At 44.7% G+C, this 19,396-nt stretch overlaps 1 protein-coding gene across 1 annotated transcript in view; it reads left to right on the top strand.

The window, feature by feature from the left end:
- Window positions 1–19,396, top strand: part of CELSR3 (cadherin EGF LAG seven-pass G-type receptor 3) — a 690,139-nt gene that overhangs the window by 382,087 nt on the left and 288,656 nt on the right. Inside the window, exon 3 of the mRNA XM_086948740.1 lies at window positions 11,331–11,553. Within this exon, the coding sequence (XP_086804866.1) occupies window positions 11,331–11,553 (223 nt within the window). The remainder of the gene's footprint in view (window positions 1–11,330; window positions 11,554–19,396) is intronic.

The raw sequence follows: 19,396 nt of genomic DNA, 5'->3' as shown, positions 1-19,396 counted from the left end.
CCTCTGCACTGTCTGTGCCCCACGAAGCTGCTTGAGGTTTTGCACTGGCATCGGCGCTGACTTCCTTTCCAATGTCAATATGTGCACACATCATTCTCTTTGACATCAATGCTGATGGCGATGCCACCACTTCGTAAAAAAAGACCCTGTGCCAGATCCAGTGTCTGACTCGGCCAAACGTGTCTCGAGAAGGTTGCTCCTGGAATGCACATTGACGTGCCCGGTCCCCATGGAATTGGATTCTGACAAAACGCTACCCTGCTGCGGAGCTCCTGTCAGCTGCTCCACCAGCTTTATGGTTCAGGCTCTGATCAGAGCCTTCGGCCATTTGGAGATGACATTGCTAATGGTGGGATGTGCTACCTCCACACTACGACAACGATAATTTGTATATGGACTTGCAAGAGGCCAGTGGGCTGGATGTATCCCCTAGAACTGGCTGGATTATTCCCCCTGACCCTTGACAGATAAAAGGGTTTCCTTCCCTGTGGCAATTAGACGTGCAGTCGAGGTTTTGGATCTACAACTATCAGCTGTGGAGGTCAGAACTAGTGTCCTTACAAAGGCACCGCAACCTGGGAGCTTCTTCTGAGCCCTTCTTGTCCTTTAATGGATCCCCGACTGATACATTAAATGTCATGGGGGCAAAGGCTTGTTTATGCCACCAGTGAACAGGCAGGTTGAGAGACGTCATAGTCTGGCGCCCTGGTTTCCTGACTGAGTAGCCCACTCCTGAGAGTTTGGTGGTTTTAGCTTTAACCAGCAAGGTAAATCCCAACTCCTTCCCCCAACAGAGAGTCGAGAAGGATTGAGGCATTCGGGAAACAAATGCTCCCATCCCCCAGCCTAGCCTTGAGGTCAATCAACGCCACTTGTTTGCGTGGCTGGGATACGGACGCTCTTTGGGACATGATTTGCAAGATCTTGCCGGCAGGCCCTGTAAAGCTTTAGGCCTCCATTGCACAGATATTTAAGGATGGCCGTGATGCAGCTAAGTAGGTAAGTCGGTCTGGCTTTGACTTCATTGATTGTTAGGCTCAGCAATCAGCACCAGTGTGCTCCTCTGTCACTATAAGTGGATTAAATATATTTTTTTCTGGGGATTTCCATGCCACCCTTATGGAAATGTTATTTGACAGGTCTTGTCTGTTGTGCAAGAAGATGGTTTTCTCCCTGGAACCCTATAAGGAAAATTAAGCCACATTGTGTTGCTTGGGCCTTTCGGCTCCTACCAGGCAACTCCGTAATCAAACCGACCCTTTAGGGGATTCTATAGAGAGTTAACTTATCCTCTTCCACTGAAGGCACCCCATTCCTTTCAGGGTAGGAGATGGAGATCAGGCAACAGTATGCGGGTTAGAGGGGACACTAATCCCAGTGGCGGCTGGTGAGATTTGAAAGTAGTGAGGCGTAAAATAATTAATGTACTGCACTGCAGCCAGCGAGCTCAGCGACTGAGCCCGAACAACCTACGGAGGGTTTGTGTGGGGGGGGGCGAGACATTTTTGAAAAAAGACTGGATAAATGGTGCATTTTCAAGCAAATTACTAGCGACTACGTAGCACACACTACACTAGAATTCAAATTGTCTGTAGATGCTCAACTGAAACGTATTCAACCGCAAAAGTCTAAAGGCCAAGTATGGTTATCATCATAATTAGTGAATTAGCCCAAAACAGAATTGCAAACATCAAATGTAGTACAGTTGTGTGAAAAATATATTTTGAATTTAAAAAAGCAAACAGAAAGATAGTGTGACAGGCTGATGAAGGTACTGTAGAGGGAGAGGGTACACTCGTATCAGGAAGATATAATACAGGCAGGGAGGAGAGGTTACTATCTGAAATTAGTGGGTGAATGAATGAAAGCAGGGTGGGATTCTTATATGACGAGAATGAGTGTGCAAGGTGCGGCAGGCTGAGAGAGGGGGCGAGATTACATGCTGGGAGTGTGGATGGCACTGAGAAAAGGCAATTAGGGCCTGTCAGGCTGAGAAAGGGATAGAGGTCGCAACCTCCGAGAGGTGTAGATGTGGGGTGACAAACAGAGTGGGGAGTGAAAAGCAGTATCAAGCTGAGAGGGAGGGGTGACATGCTAACAGATGGGCAAAATGAATGATCTACAAATATAGGCCCCGGGGTGGGCATGCTGACACTGAGAGAAGGGGGGAAAGCGGTGATAGAATGAGAGGGGTTTTAGAAACACCGAGAATGGTAAAGGGAGACAGGCAAAGAAGAGTAAGGGAAACTGGAATTGAAGTTTATTTGGTTTGTAAAAATGCATATTTCCAATTTTAATTGAAAAGTGCTCAAATATCGAGAATTTTTCAAGTACTTTAACAACTCCTTACATGCCCAATCAACAACTACATCGGAAACAAACGAAACTATAATATTATGAGTTGTCTCCCGTCTGCTGGGACAATAAAACTGCCTTTGACCCAGGATTGATTGTCGCGCTCTTGCAATTCCAGTCGAGAGCCGCCTCCCCTGTCCCCTCGTGCCCCCACCCCCATAGCACAGCTCTTAGAGTAACAGACAACTGGGTGCTTATAGACAGAATTTTGAAAATTAAAAAAGGAAAGGCAGCTCAGTTGGTCAATGCTCCTGCTACACTAATCTGCACTTTGGCGCTGTTAGCGGAAGCCTCCAAAAGGGGATATTAATCGCGCGGGGGTGGGGGCCGAGGGGGGAGTTTTAAAATAAAATAAAAATCTATCCTACCTGCGCAGGTCCACGCCGCCTTGGGTCCGTTTGTTGGCGCCTACACAACACCTGCATCACTGGCAAGTGGCAACCCCTCTCAGCCAATCCTGGCGTGTCTCCAGCGCCAGGATTGACCCATACCAGGGTTACGCTCTGCCCGCCTGCCCATTAGGAGATCGACCCTCGCTCTCCTAATGGGCATGCGCAATACAGAGCAGACACTAGTGCGCATGAGTGGGCACGGCGTAAAAATTTGCCCTCCGTCCCCACTCATGTGCACTTTTGCTGCTGCATGCTGCCCCTGGCCTGACAATCATGTCAGTCAACATGACGTCGGACCACCCACCCCCTTCGGACTCTGCAGGGGGTGGGCGGTCCGACGTCATGCTGACTGACATGATTGTCAGACTCAGTTCTCCCTCAGTGTCTCGGAACTTAAGTAAACTGAGAGTTTACTTAAGTTCAGAGACGCTGAGGGAGCTGCGAGCGCAGGCGGCTTGTGGGGCAACGCCCCAACGCCCTCAATGGACGCACCGCCACTGACTAATCCTCTCAGATGCTCAGTCCACCAGCCCTGCAGCAACAGCCCCTCAAGCTGCTTTAGCTTGCACTTAGAAGCTCACAACCAGCTCGTAGATCAAACACTTTCTCTTTGGCTGGCGACAGATTGCATCAGACAGATGGGGCCTCTAAATCAGCCTGAAGGGTTACACTCTTCCATCCCTTTTCAACCCACCACATGTTGTGAGGTCCCTTGGTGCACCCACTATGGTTATCTCTCATTTTCAGTACTGTGGAAATTAAGATGTCTGCTTTGCACTGCTGTACATTGCACATTTTCTTTTGTGCCATTATTCCGAAAACACACTGAAATGTTGATTGTTAGTCTTTGCTTCTTGGGATTCTGTCTACACATTCTCCAAGGCCAAATGTACTAAAGATTGCAGCGTAATGGAACAAATCTTAAAATGCACTAAAGATTTCAGCATAATGGGACAAATCTAAAAATGCACTAATGTCGTGTAGTTCCTAGGAATCCCCAGGACCTGCGCGCTTTAGATGACCTAAACTGTACAAACAGACTTTGGACAGGGGCGGCTCTAGGCTCATGGTGGCCCTGGGCAGGGAGCGTAGGTAGGGGCCTCCGGAAGAGGGGGGCGGGGCAGAGCCCCCCGGAGCTCAGGAGGCGGGTCAGGGTGTTAAGAAGTGGAACCAAATCCCTGCCAGGGGCCGCCACGCAAATATGTATCCATCCTCAGAGGATTATTATATTAAGGATATATATTGGCTTGAAGGCCCCTGGGGTTTTGGTGGCCCTGTGCAGGTGCACAGTTTGCACATGCCTAAGGCCGGCCCTGCTTTGGACACTCCCACACGATATGTCAGCCATTAGACCAGCTAGCTCTACAGTGCCACTACCACCCCCCTGTATTCGACAGTGGTGTAGGTAGTTTCTGGCAACCACTGAACATAACAAACCTTGATTCCTCAGGGATCGTGGAAAACAGTGCAGTACTTTTCGTTCAGTCACTCGTGCTTGCTTATTCTCAGGAAATACACAAGATAGTGATTGGGACATTATTAATAAGTATCTATTGCTCCAACGACAATCTTGTGTAAAACATATTTGCTGCGACAATCAGGATACAGAAGCAAACAAAAGAAATCGCAAGTGCTAATATGGTAAGCAGTAGAGTCATTTCTACCATAGTGCTAAAAAGATAAACATATACAGTTCAGATAAAACAGTAGCATTTGCGTACTCCTAAAATACGCTCCCAACGTAATTTTGCATAAGTGTACCTAGCCTAGATATGTAGGTGTAGCATGTATATGTGCATATGTGTATGTAGCCAAGAATCCCCTTGGGAAGCTCCAACCCCATCATCTGACGGTAGAGAATGACGAACCATGTCGATGCTCCGAGGACGACACCCTGCAAGGATTGTCATACCGCTGCATGTCGCAGAGTCAGCATTCAGGACCCCGTGGAAGGAATTCTCCTTTGATTTGTACGGGGGAATGGGGGTCCTATATACTAGAGTGGTCACTCCAGGGTTTCTTCTAGAATCAATATGTTTTGTCAACAATCATAAATGTTTTGAAAAACCTCATAAATGTTTTTCCAAACAAATACGATTATGCACAGCCGGCCGTTGGCCAAGGATGAAAAAGTGGTGACCCTTATACAGAATAATTCTGCTTTGCCTTGGGACATGTTTATGTACGTCAAGTACGGGGATTATGATAGAATATTAAAAACCTGGTGTCGAAGAGACAGGAGCAAGCTACTAGGTAAAAGGTCACTTGTTTGGAATCGTTATTTTCGTTTGGATAGGACAATGTATGAAAATAGTGGTATACATGACAGGGCTAGCCTAAAGGACATGACACTAATGATTACAGCGATTTGGGCCAAATCTAAAAATGCACTAAAGATCACAGCGCAATGGGGCAGGTCTAAAAATGCACTAAAGATTACAGTGTTTTGAGGCAAATCTTAAAGTGCACTAATGATTACAGCGTTTTTGGGCAAATCTAAAAATGCACTAACGATCACAGCACAATGGGCACATCTAAAAATGCACTAAAGATTACTCCATAATGGGGCAAATCTAAAATAGGCACTAAAGATCACAGCGTAATGGTGAAAATCTAAAAATGCACTAAAGATTACAGTGGAATGGAACAAATCCTAAAATGCATGAAAGATTGCAGCCTAATGGGACAGATCTAAAAATGCACTAATGATTACAGCGTTTTGGGGCAAATCTAAAAAATGCACCAGATCACAGTGCAATGGGGCAAATCTAACAATGCACTAAAGATTACCGCATCATGGGGCAAATCTAAAAATGCACTAAAGATAACAGCGCATTGGGGCAAATCTAAAAATGCAGTAAAGATCACAACGGATTGGGGCAAATCTAAAAATGCACTAAAGATGCAGCATAATGGGGCGAATCTAAAAATGCACTAAAGATACAGCATAATGGGGCAAATCAAAAAATGCCTATTGTATTAATTTATTGATGGTGCCAATGTGAACATGTGCTAAGTGTATATACTGACGTAATGGTAGAAACTCTTAGCAGATTTTAGGCCGTCTTGCCACGGCGCCGTTCTCCTCTGGAGTAACGCTTATGGCGTTATGAAGTTAGTAGTTCGTAATCTGTTATATGCACTTTTAGCACGACCGGACCTACCCTAGTATAACGATTTCACTGGCAGGTTATGGGTCATCGCTGCTATTTTACTGAGATAATTCTACTTCTGCCTGCAAAATCTGGTGTAACATGTTTTTATCCATCCATGCACTCATTCTCCATCCATGGACTCATTCTCTATCCATCCATCCATGCACTCATTCTCCATCCAACCATCCATCCATGCACTCATTCTTCATCCATGAACTAATTCTCCATGCATCCATCCAAGCACTTATTCTCCATCCACGCACTCATTCTCTATCCATCCATGCACTCATTCTCCATCTATGAACTCATTCTCCATCCATGCACTTATTCTCTATCCATCCATGCACTCATTCTCCATCTATGAACTCATTCTCCATCCATGCACTTATTCTCTATCCATCCATGCACTCATTCTCCATCTATGAACTCATTCTCCATCCATGCACTTATTCTCTATCCATCCATGAACTCATTCTCCATCCATGCACTCATTCTCCATCTATGAACTCATTCTCCATCCATGCACTTATTCTCTATCCATCCATGAACTCATTCTCCATCCATGCACTTATTCTCCTTCCATCCATGACCTCATTCTCCATCCATCCATCCATGCACTTATTCTACATCCATCCATGCACTCATTCTCCATCCATCCATTCACTCATTCTCCATCCATCCATGCACTCATTCTCCACCCAACCATCCATCCATGCACTCATTCTCCATCCATCCATCCATGCACGTAGTCTCCATCCATCCATGTACTCATTCTCCATCCATCCATCCACTCATTCTCCTTCCATCTATCTATCTATCCATGCACTCATTCCGCATCCATCTATCCATGCACCCATTCTCCATCCATCCATGTATCAATTAATTATCCATGTAGTCATTCTCTTATTTCTCCTTCTGTGCAATCACCCCTCCAAAAAAACGTTTACTTATTCTCACGTTCACTCATCCAAACAACCACGTACACAAACTCCTCAATAGATCACGTACACAAACTTGCCAACGCTTGTTTAAAAATAGATGTGCATCATGTACTTTATTCGTGTAGTTTTCCTCCGGTATGGTTGGTGCTATTACTAGTCTGAGTAGGTTACAAGTTGTTGTGAGCTATTAACATCTGTTCCTTTGTTGTACTAGATGATGAAAGTTGGGCATTAAATGGGTCCTGTTACGCCCGTTTTTTAGTCCTATATGAAAAAACTTGATAAAGAAGATGCTGATTGCTGGGCAGTTGGCTTTTTCTGTGATGTTGCATCGTGACAAAGAAGACGCTGATTGCTAGGCAGCGTATTTTTATGCGATGCTGCACCTTGACAAAGAAAACGCTGATTGCTAGGCAGCTGGCTTTTTATGCGATGCTGCATCTTGACTAAGAAGACGCTTATTCCTAAGCAGTGGGCTTTTTATGCGCTGCTACACTTTGACAAAGATGATGCTGATTGCTAGGCAGCTGGCTTTTTATGCAATGTTGCACATTGACAAAGAATACGCTGATTGCTAAGCAGTGGGCTTTTTATGCGAAGCTGTACCTTGACAAAGAAGATGCTGATTGCTAGGCAGCAGGCTTTTTATCCGATCCTGCACCTTGGCAAAGACGCTGATTGCTAGGCAGCAGGCTTTTTACATGATGCTGGAGCTTAGCAAAGAAGACTCTGATTGCTAGGCAGCTGGCTTTTTATGCGATGCTGCACCTTGACAAAGAAGACGCTGATTCCTAAGCAGTGGGCTTTTTATGCAATGCTACACCTTAACAAAGATGACGCTGATTGCTAGGCAGCTGGCTTTTTATGCGATGTTGCACTTTGACAAAGAATACGCTGATTGCTAAGCAGTGGACTTTTTATGCGAAGCTGTACCTTGACAAAGAAGATACTGATTGCTAGGCAGCTGGCTTTTTATCCGATGCTGAAGCTTGGCAAAGAAGACGCTGATTGCTAAGCAGCAGGCTTTGTACAAGTTGCTGCATCTTGGCAAAGAAGACGCTGATTGCTAGGCAGCTGGGTTTTTATGTGATGCAGCACCTTGAGAAAAAAGACGCTGATTGCTAAGCAGTGGGCTTTTTATGCGATGCTACACCTTGAGAAAGAAGACGCTGATTGCTAAGCAGTGGGCTTTTTATGCGATGCTACACCTTGACAAAGATGACACTGTTTGCTAGGCAGCTGGCTTTTTATGCGATGCTGCACCTTGACAAAGGAGACGCTGATTGCTAGGCAGCGGGCTTTTTATGTGATGCTGCACCTTGACAAAGAAGACGTGGATTGATGCTGCAACATCATAAAGAAGATGCTGATTGCCAGGCAGCGGGCTTTTTACATGATGCTGTATCTTGGCAAAGAAGACGCTGATTGCTAGGCAGAGGACTTTTTATGTAATGCTGCACCTTGACAAAGAAGACGCTGATTGCTAAACAGTGGCCTTTTTATGCAATGCTACACCGTGACAAAGATGATGCAGATTGCTAGGCAGCTGCCTTTTTATGCGATGCTGCACCTTGATAAAGAAGACGCTGGTTGCTAAGCAGTGGGCTTTTTATGCGATGCTGCACCTTGACAAACAAGACGCCGATTGCTCGGCAGCTGGCTTTTTATCTGATGCTGCACCTTAGCAAAGAAGACGCTGATTATTAGGCTGCTGGCTTTTTATGCAATGCTGCACCTTGATATAGATGACCTTGATTGCTAGGCAGCGGGCTTTTTATGCGATGCTGCATCTTGACAAAGATGCTGGAAACCTTACCTAAGTGCAGAAACAGAATATTCAAGAATTCCTGGCTTGAAAGTTGTTTGGACAGAAACTAATTAGGTCACTCCTATAGCTACCTAGTATACCTAACCTACCATACCTACCTATCATGCCTACCAACCAAACATGCACTAGTCAATCTACTTCACATTTCCTAGCATAACTGCCCCACAATAACTTTTGTACCTACTGTATTTACCTTTCATACTAACTTACCTACAATACCTAACCTAGCATATCTAACATATCATACCTACCAAACCCACAAAACATACCTACCAGTCATAGCTAATCTACCCTATCTGCCTAACATACTTAATCAACTTTACCTAACTTAAAGTACATACCATCACTAGCCTCCCACACCTAACATTCCAACTATGCCTAGCCTTTGATAACTAGCTTACATACAATGTTTAAGCCTACATAGCATACCTACTTTCCTAAAGTAACTTACTTACCTACAGTACCAAACATCCTATACCTAGTATACCATACCTACCTTCAGTACGTAAGCCTACCATGCCAGGCTTAACCTACCTAGCATACCTAAGCTTCCATATTTACCATGCATAAACTACCATCATAACCTACATCTACTTTTGTAGTGAGTGTATCTTACACTTGCCATGAGGTGGAGGCTTCGAGAAATAGGGCAAGTTAAGCTTATGGGATCTCTAGCTAGGACATAAGGTACTGCTGCCTAAATCAGGAAACACAAGTATCTAACTTGAAGGACCTCTATTAACAGTGTAAGGTACTGCAACCTGCATTAGTAAGTACAGCTTGTTCCTTCAAGTTATCGACTGAACTGATATTGCAAGTTGTGAAGGACCACTGCTCTCCCATTTTTCCCCCCGCAAATTTCACTAGAAAAACTAGGTGCAATGCAAATCTTAGAATTGGCCTGAAATTAAGGAAACATATAATGAGTAAATAAAATCTGTGCATCTTAAAAGACAATGTTAGCCCAGAAGTTCATTCTTCAAAATATTCATCTAATGCCAAAGTTACTCTCCAGTTTCCGCACAGTGTTCAAGCCGACATAATAAAGGCTTAGCGCACCTCAAAGTTAACTGCAACTTCACTCACTTAGCAGACGTATGGGTGTGTGCAGGACTGCTTCGTAAGGGCAGCATGTATCACCATAATTTAGTCTCGGTTATATATATTAAGCTGCATCTTGCACTGCTTCCAATGCGACATACAAATGAATTCTGGTGTGGTAACTTGCAATTTAAAATATTCAAAAAAGAAAACATGAATTAAACACAATATTTTAAGTAGAAAACAATATGCATTGTATTCAACTGAAGTTATAGTCGCCTACTTTGGTTGTCTTTGCTTCTTGGTCTCAAAGGCCATTGTTTTTTAAAAAAAATTGTGAGACTTATTGGCTTTGTCATTGCTGATCTTGTTAAGCCGCTCACTTTCCTTTCAACAATGTATATCATAAAAATCAAAAAGGCGTCTAGTGAATTATGTCTTACGGTTGTCTCTTCCCTTATCCTCACTTTACCTCCTCCCCTACACCCCACTACTTTCCCTCTCCTTTCTCTCCTCCCCTAATTGTATTGCTGATTGTTTGATATAATGTTTACTTGTTGATCTTTTTCTGGTATATTGTTGAACCACATTGTTGCACTTCCTTTCGTCTCTCCTGTCATCTCCAACCGCATCCTCCCTCTATTTATGTCTCTCCCTCCCTCCTCTCTCAATGTATTAAGACTGAACTATTTTGTCTGATGCCCGATGGAGCTACTTGGTTTAGCTGTAGGGGAGATGGGCAGTGGATTCCTTTCTTGGTCGTCACCTACCCAGTCAGTCTTTAGGCAGACTTCTATTTGTCTCTCCTTATTGTCTCTTCGCTAGCTCCTATCCTCTCTCCCCTTGACTGCTACTCTGCCTAACCCCTGTCCTTTGTGCCCTTTTGACTAAGCACTCCTTCTCTCCTTGTTGGGGAAAGATCCAATATTTATACTCTGGAGTCTCAGCGAACCCGCTGAGTGAGTCCACTGCGCCAAGGGAGCCACACACACTTGAGGTATGTTATGGCACCCCTTGCCAAAGCACTCCCTCTCCCCTTTTTGGGGAAGGATCCAGTATGTAGGCCTTGGAGTCTCAGAGACCCCTCTGAGAGAGTCCACTGTGTAAAGGGAGCCTCTCGCAATAGAGATAGGGAAGGGATACCACTTCCCCTGGGATCACAGCTTACTGGACTTTGGACGTTGCCTTGACTCGTCTACCGGTTTGTGTCCCCGTCACCCTTCCCCTCCTCTCCCCATGCTGTGTCTCTCACCCTCCCCTCCCCTCCTCTTTCCCGCCTTCATTATCTGTCTACTTCCCCTGCTCCAACCCCCCTTCCCTGAGTTTCTCACCTTGCCTGCTTTTCCCCTTACGTATTTGTGCTTATTGTTTATCTCAACCTTACAAGTAACTATGTTGCCATGCTCTAAGAACTGTGTAACCTTTGTAACAATGTAACCTGTAACTATGATCTTATGCTCATGTAAAGCGCTCGGATACCTCCGGATCTAGCCAGAGCTATATAAAACTTTTTAAAATAATTTTTTTTTTAAAAAAAGTATGTTGCCCTAGCTTAATTGCACGCACCGACTTCATTGCAGCCATTACTAGAGTCTTCATCTCTCTTCTTTCTCCATAGGTGACAACTGTGAGGTGGACAGCAAGGTGGGCCTCTGTTTCCCTGGGGTGTGCCGGAATGGCGGAACCTGCACCAACCTGGCGGAAGGGGGTTTCCAGTGCCAGTGCCCTTCGGGGGGTTTCGAGAAGCCCTACTGTGAACTCTCCACCCGCTCTTTCCCACCCAACTCCTTCGTCATGTTCAGAGGACTGCGCCAAAGGTTCCACATGAGCCTGTCCCTCTCGTAAGTCAACCTCTCACATGTTCTTGTTACTTCAGTGTGGGCCTACAGTGGAAGTCAGCATGGGGTGTAGAGCTATGTATACAATGCCAGGTTTCCTATATAGGGGGTGGCACCTAATAAACACTGTTACCCTTGTTGCTCGAATGTGAATTTACATTGAAAAAGCAAAGACGAGAGGCATTTGGCAAAACAGGAACAGTTGCCTTAATTAAACACTATGGCAGGCAGCACAGTTACAGAAGCGGGTCCGAGCACTTTCTCAAAGTACAATCGATGTGAGCGCCATTATATATACGTTTCTTGGAGCATCATAAAACAATTCATAGATCCTTTTTAGGAAGAGGAATGTGGGCCTATTCATGGAGTCATTAATTACTCCCACCTGATAACCAATGCAGGTGGATCCCAACCATGCGTGGACACAGTGAGGGCCAGTGAGTAACGTGTCAGGATGTCCGGCACAGGCATTGCATGATCACTGCGTGTGCTGTGTCCTGATTGTCTTACTGTTCCTAACTTCATGTGGCATCTCACTTTATGGTGTTTTGTAAATGCGCGCCTCTCTGGCCATGTGCGCTTTATTGATGCCAACCTCCCCAGACCATTGTGGTGCTGCTGCCTATCTGTGGGATGAATCTGGGTTTTTCCTGTTCGCACATTGGTTCTGCTGGTTACCTGCCACCCCACCTTTGATCTGTATATCAGTTGTCTCATGCCTAGGTCGCAGGACCTGCCTGACCATGTATTTCTGACTCGAGGTTGATGGAGATGTCATAGGGGGTGATAGCCAGCTGCTTTGTAAATTTCATATAAGTTAAAGTACTGCACCACAGAAGTCTTTCTTGGTACATATTGCATGGTACCCTCACAGTAGGCATTGATAAGGCATGGTATACGTAGCATCCTGCACCTATATCTGATTGTCTTTGTATCCTTTATCTAAACTTCTATTTGCAGGTTCCAGGATCCCTTCTGCCCCACCGCTCCCTCCCCCTTTCATCCACCAGACACTACAGAAAATTCAGAAGTCCGGGAACTCTGAAATGAGTTTTTTGATGATCCCAATTCGACTTCACCAACTCCGGCTTTAAACTTATATGTAACATAACTGGCATATTTGTAAATTGCACTTTCACTCTTTGGAAGGTTTCTTGGAACTATCGACAGCTATGTCCTTATGTTTTTATTTATTTAATATGTAAGAAAGATCACACAGAATCTTACGATAAACAATTCATTTGTTAAAACCATTAAAAGAGAAAATGAATCATTAAAGAAACAATTTCATAACTAATAATATAGATTTACAGTATCAGCTTTATATATTAAATTCTGGCAGTCATTGGCCTCTGGGCAGCGCTTTGTCCTGGATTGGTTCATGTTTGACTGATTGTGTTCCATCCATCCATCTTCCTCCCTTTAGATCCTCTTGTAACCCTGTCCTTCGTGGTGTTTCTACGAGGTCTTCTCTGGCTCAGACTCTGTTTAATTTAGACCTTAGTCTTATTCACTCCTGCGGTCTAATCTCAAATACTTCTTTGTGTATCAAATGTAATTTGATAATACTGTTTTTAAAAGTTGTTCTTAAGGCATTTTAACTTCTTTAAACCGCTTTTCTCACTCAGATATAGCTTTTTTTAGTAATGCTTTTTTTGGAGAATCTGTACTAACATTGTAAAGATTTTTATTAATCATACAATAAAATTGTCACTCCTGTGTTCTCACGTTCATGACATACTCTAACTACACTCAGACCCTGTTCCAGCTAGACTCATCGGAAACTGCCACTCCTGTTTACTTGTTGTCCCACTTGCTGTAGGTTGTTGAATGGATGCACTGTAAAAACACTACAGACAAAGTTGAGCTCATAGTCGGCAAGGAGGCTTCTGTCTGTTCCCCCTCCCGATGAACCGTCCCCGTTCCAGTACCCAGAGTCAGGAATTTAGGCCTCTTCATTTACCATTCGCTTGAAATATGGCCTTCATACTTTCTAGACTGGGGAATCTTGGCACCCCCACGATGAATCCAGAGTCCTTCAGTTTCACTTGGAAAGAGCAGGCTGCTTTCAAGCTGTAGATCATAAGATGGAAGTCATTAATGCCAGCTTGAAAGTATCCTGTTTTTTAAAATGTTAGGATATTTGTGAGATTTCAACACCTTAGAGATTTCAGCCTCATCCAACCAGGACACTACAGAACTGTTGCCTATTAAAATCCAGTGTGTTGTGCCCTGTACGTAGAGACACTGGTAGCCATGTTGTATTATCCAAGTCTTCATTTATTGGTTCCATGTCAAGGTAGCATCAATTTGAGTCCAGCCAGCTCTGGTCAACTACTAGTCATGTACGAGCCCCACCAGGAGCAGCCTCCCTGCTGCACAGCCCATCTCTTACTGTCACCACTCATCGACTCAGGCAGCCAGGCATTCCACGCATCACAGTCACACCAACATTCCGTATCCACCTCACACTCTGGCTGAGCAGCTAAATGGACCTAGGCTGATTACATGTAGCTGTAATACTGAGGATATAACACAGTGCCCATCTCTAAGGTAGCGACCAAGACTACACTCAGCGCTTCATTTAAGCTGGTGATTGCATGTGGGGCCCACGGGCACTCGTTTTTGGGACCAAGACTTATTTTTCATTCATCAGCCTTGACCCAAAACACTGGAGAAAGGGGGAAGTGAGAGATAAAGAAGAACCTGCAAGAGTGAGATAAAGGGACAGGGAGTGTAGGGTGGTGGATGAACGAGGCATGTTCAGGGCTAGCCGCGAGCTTCTGAACAAAGCGTTGAGCACCGGCACTATATTTTACAAATGAACCACTGGCTGCATCTCCGGCAGCTGTAAGAATTGCTGCTCAGATGCAGCCTCCACAGAGGGTGCCGTACTCTGCCAGTGAGGTCCACGCTACGGATCCTTTTGACTCCTGGTTGGGGGGGGGAGAGCAGGATGGCACTGTAATGGAGATGTCCCTTGAGGGTGATTCTAGGACTCTGACTTCTTGCTCACCTTCCTATACAACACTAACCTTCCACCCCGTGTTTAGTCTGTGATTCCAGCCTGCATTTGAGACAAATGTAGGCAATGGGTTGGAACTGGTATTGACGCATGGTCAAGGGTCAGAAGTCCCCGAAAAAGGAGCCATTGTGAACTTTTTTGTAAGCTTCTTTTGCTCCCCCCTCTGACTGTAGTTCATTCCTAAGGCTATTATTAGCATCCGATCCTACACCGATCCTACACAAGCCTCTCTTTCTGCCACTAAAAGTGTGTCGCTAACTGACTTTAACTTTGTGCCTCTCTTTCTCTTGCTGTCTCTAGATCTTCAGTGCATTTCGATCACTGTGTTCATTGTTATGAAATTTACAGTAGATCTTATGCGTACCTTACTTATCACATTGTTTATTTTCAATCCCTTACACTAACAAGGTTCCACTTGGGCCAGTTCCATGGGCATTGGCTTCTTTGAGTTTCCTTTAAATATCATAGGAAGTCGTGGACGTCCTCTACGGCCTCGACTTGGTTAATGGCTAAGATATCGGCAGCCATTTTGCAGGGCGGAGTAGACAACAACGAGCTTGAACTTTCTTCGTAAGCGTTGTTCGGGGGTTTGTAGTTTGTGCTTTTCTGCTACATAGTTTGAGGGTCCCAAAGGCTGGAGCTGAGGACACTAGAACAATACCTTAGTTAAGCATGGGCGGAAAATCTGTTCCGCTCGCGGATTTCGCAGGTTTTCGGTAAATTTGCAATCCATGAGATTCACGAATTTCCCGCAAAATCCGCGAACGGAAATCCGCGAACGGGGATTGGGTCAAAAGTTCAAGCTGACTTTTGTAACTCTTTTAGAATGGCGCCAGCAAGCTGCCAGAGCCATTCTAAAATAGTTACAAAAGTCAGCTTCAACAGGAAGCTCGGATAGATAAAGTAAAGCAGGCACTTGGGGTGATTAATGATTGTGTAACTTAATTTGACCTTCAACTGGAGCTCCTGCTTTACTTTATCTATTAGTGCTTCCTGTTGAAGCTATTTCTAGCTATTTTAGAATGGCGCTGGCAGCTTGCCGGCGCCATTCTAAGTGGGGCTGAGGGCAGAAGGGCACAAAAGTGGGACAGAGGGCAGAAGGGCACAGAAACGAGTGGTACAGAGGGCAGATGGGCATAAAAAACAAGAGAGTGGCAGTGATTAAGCAGGCAAAAAAAAACCCCCGCGAAATTGCAAAGCACCTCGCGAACACCCGCGAACACGCAAACGCCTCGCGAACACCCGCGAACACGCAAAAATGAAAAAATCCGCAAATTCGTGCGAATTCGCAAATTTTGCGGATTGCCAATTCGCAAATCCAAAAATTCGCGAATTGCCAATTCGCAAAATGCGCCCATGCTTAACCTTAGTGGACAAATCAGCCCTGGCACCTTCATTCTCCACTGTACCGGCCCCCAAGTCCTTTCCCCGCAGCATGCAAGGTGCATTGACACCGTTGCATGGATCTGATGTGTTTTACTATTGACTGATGTGATGAGATACTGAATTGAAGTATTGGATGAGAGGCTGTACCAGTTGTGTGGCCTTTTGTCTACTGTTATTCAATCAAATAGCTTTTGAAGATGAGTGTTGCCTCACTATGGTTTCAGTATAATGCAGTATGCTGAAACGCAATGTAGAGTATTAGTAAGAGGCACTGGCTCCATCTCTGTCGCTTTGAGCCTGAAAGAGCTACAGGGGGTGTATGAGATTATTGCTGTTGCCAGTAGGGTGTCACAGTATCCATAGCTGTCCACGTCTGTTCTCCCCCAATCCCTTCTCTGGCCAGAACACCAGTGAACACGTTTGCATTGTCAATAGTACTAAAAGGGGCTTGCAAACTACCATCATCTGGTCGCTGAGGCTGGATGTCACCAGGGACCAGATCTCTTTTTGTGATCTTCTTACCTCCTACTGTGTCTGAGTGCAATCTGCCGAAGGCCATCAAAACTGTGACTAATCTGGAAGCTGGGGAGCTGCCGCCTTTGTTCCTGCATAGACCGGTTGCACTGGTCCTTAATGAAGACCGCTAGGATCCATTGATTTCAAATTGATAACATGTTACTGTGTAGAGAGCAAACTCTTGGCTGATTTCCTAAATTTGAGGTGATCATCAGGCTCACAAATGGACAGACAATTGCACTCTTAAAGCCAGGTTCTCAAAAGTGCATCTTCTTTCATGAGGTTTCTCTGCTGCGAAGGAACTACCCCGAGTAGGCAAAATGTCAAACAATGGAAGGTTTGTCTGGAGGTGACAGGATTTTGACTTCTTGATTCTGCCCTGTTGGTAGTAGGGTTCCGTCTACAACACACAATATTTGAACTTGTTTCTTCAAAATTGGAAAAAGCTGCAGAGAAACGAAGGCTGAAGAATGTCTTTCCACCAGCAGCAGTCCAGGAGGAGCTGAGCTGCAGTCTTCATGTGCTTGGAGTTTGTTTAACAGTTTGGATCTTCGATCCACATTAAACCAAACCGTCTCCAAGAAACCACAAAACATCTAAGCACTTTTTAGTGCAGCTGTCTCCCAAGTTACCCTTGGTCCTAAAGATTAAGGTCTGCACTCAGAAGGCTGCATGAAACAGCCTTTGGTGCAAAAGTCTAACTTTAGTAGTAGTAAAGTTAAACTTTTGGTCTAAGTTAGACTTTTGGTCTAAACTTAGACCATAATTCTAACTTTAGTACTCGTAAATGCCCTTTGTGAATACCGAAAGTCGTAAAGTTAGACTTTCGTCTCAGATTCCTTCTGTGAATCGGGCCCATGTGTGTGATGAGTGCAATGTTACCTTGTGGATGTTAATGTGGGAGACTGTAATGATACCTCCTGTGTGTATTTTTCATGAGTTTGGTATTCCACCCTGTGTGAGTGTGTGCGATGTTACCTACCGTGTGTGTGATCAGTGGAATGTTACCTCCTGTTTGTGTGATGTGTGCAATGTTAGATGTTGTGTGTTTGAATGTGAAGCTACATCCTTTGTGTGTGTTTGTGCTAATTCCAGTGTGTGTGAGTTGACTGCTATGACCTTCTTGTATGATGAGTGCGATGTTACCTCCAGAGTGTGATGATTACAGTGTTGCCTTCAATGTGAATAATAAGGGTGAAGTTACTTGCAGTGCCTGATAAATACCAGGTTTTATATTTGTGATGAAAGCAGTTAATTACCTTTTTGTGAGTGATGATTGTGGTTTTACCTCCTGTGTGTGTGATGACTGCAGTGTTACATCCTGTGTCTGTGAAGTTACATCTATTGCGTGTGAGGGACAGCATTGTCGCCTTGTGTGCTTGATGAGTGTTGCTTGTTGCTCCAAGGAGGCACAAGCTGCAGCAATCTTGTCGCTTTGTTATTGAGGCACAATATTGAGACAGACCTAGCACATCACTTGTGGCAGGAACCAGCCCCTCACGTGCTGGACAGACCACTCTTGACTGAAGCTGGGACAAACCGTGTAGTTGAGGGTCAAAAGCCAATAGCACAGTGCCACATGGCCAGCAGATTCCTGGTATCTAGTCTTTCTTCCCTCTCACTAATTCCCCTTGCTTACTTACACGTTAAGAAAATGGCCTTTTGACTGCAGGTCTCATGTTTGTACATGTGGTACCTTATCCACTAGCTTGACCTTCTCATTTCCAAAGATCACCTGCTAACAATAGTTGATCCTATATCAGTAGACTGGTTCGACCACTTCCTCATCCCCTTCTCACTTCACCTCTCTCATGTTGAAACACTAGGCAACCTGAAAGAGCAACTACCCGGTTTCCCAACACAAAAAACAACGACCTCAACACTCTCAGCAACACCACTAAGAAGGCACTACCTGACACCTGCCCCAACTCGGGCATCAATGACTTGACTATGCAGTGTTTCACCAGCCTTTCTGTCTTGATAGAAAAGATAGCTCAACTACAAAGCAAGAAGAAAAGGTCCACACTCTCTGCCCCATGCTTCAATAAATCCCTCCATGACGAAAGAAAAAAATCTAAGAAATGGAGACAGCCACCCTCTATCAATATTCTGTCACATCTCAGATGTGCAAGATTGCATTATCAAAAACACATAATTTGTGAAAAATTGAATAACGTTAGAACACTCTTTGACTCTGCCAAGAACAGACCAGAGACACTCTTTGACCAAATCAAAACTACCTACAACGTCCCCTCATCTTCAACCATCACATTTAAGACCCACCCAAGAAAGCAGCAGAATTTGTACAATCCTTCGATGTAAAAGGTAAATCACTCCTTGATCATGTTACATATCCAACCCCACATGAGGTATGTAGATCCGATGGCTCCTGGCCTCGCTTTGACGTCATCACTGAGAATGTCCTGCTCAAGAAAATCCTGAAAACAAAACCTTCAAACCATTCTCTAGATCCTATCCCAAGCGACAATACAAAAGACCTCTACACCTACACGCCACCCTACTGGACTAATCGGGTCAACCTCTTTCTCAGTCAAGGTTCCTTTCCTGGTGACCTCGCAACTGATCAGGTGACCCCACAACTAAAACAATTATCCGCTGATTTGAATGACCTTAACAACCTCCGCCCTATTACCAGCCTCCCTTTCCTTGCCAAAATCACTGGAAAATGTGTAGTGATGCAACACCCCAACACATCAAGGACAACAGCCTTCTAAACGAATTTAAATCTGTCTTCAATCAAGACTGAGGCACTGAGCAGCCCTGCTTCAGGTAATCGACAATGCCCTTCGAGTCCTTGACTCGAGCAGCTCCTGCCTCCTGATCCCTCTGAACCTTTCAGCAGCCTTTGGCACTGTAAACCATCACACACTTTTTTAACACACTAAAACAAGGAATGGG

Source organism: Lissotriton vulgaris, unplaced genomic scaffold (genome assembly GCF_964263255.1).
Source record: "Lissotriton vulgaris unplaced genomic scaffold, aLisVul1.2 SCAFFOLD_410, whole genome shotgun sequence".
Taxonomy (NCBI): domain Eukaryota; kingdom Metazoa; phylum Chordata; class Amphibia; order Caudata; family Salamandridae; genus Lissotriton; species Lissotriton vulgaris.
This window is presented reverse-complemented; position numbering and strand designations above follow the sequence as displayed.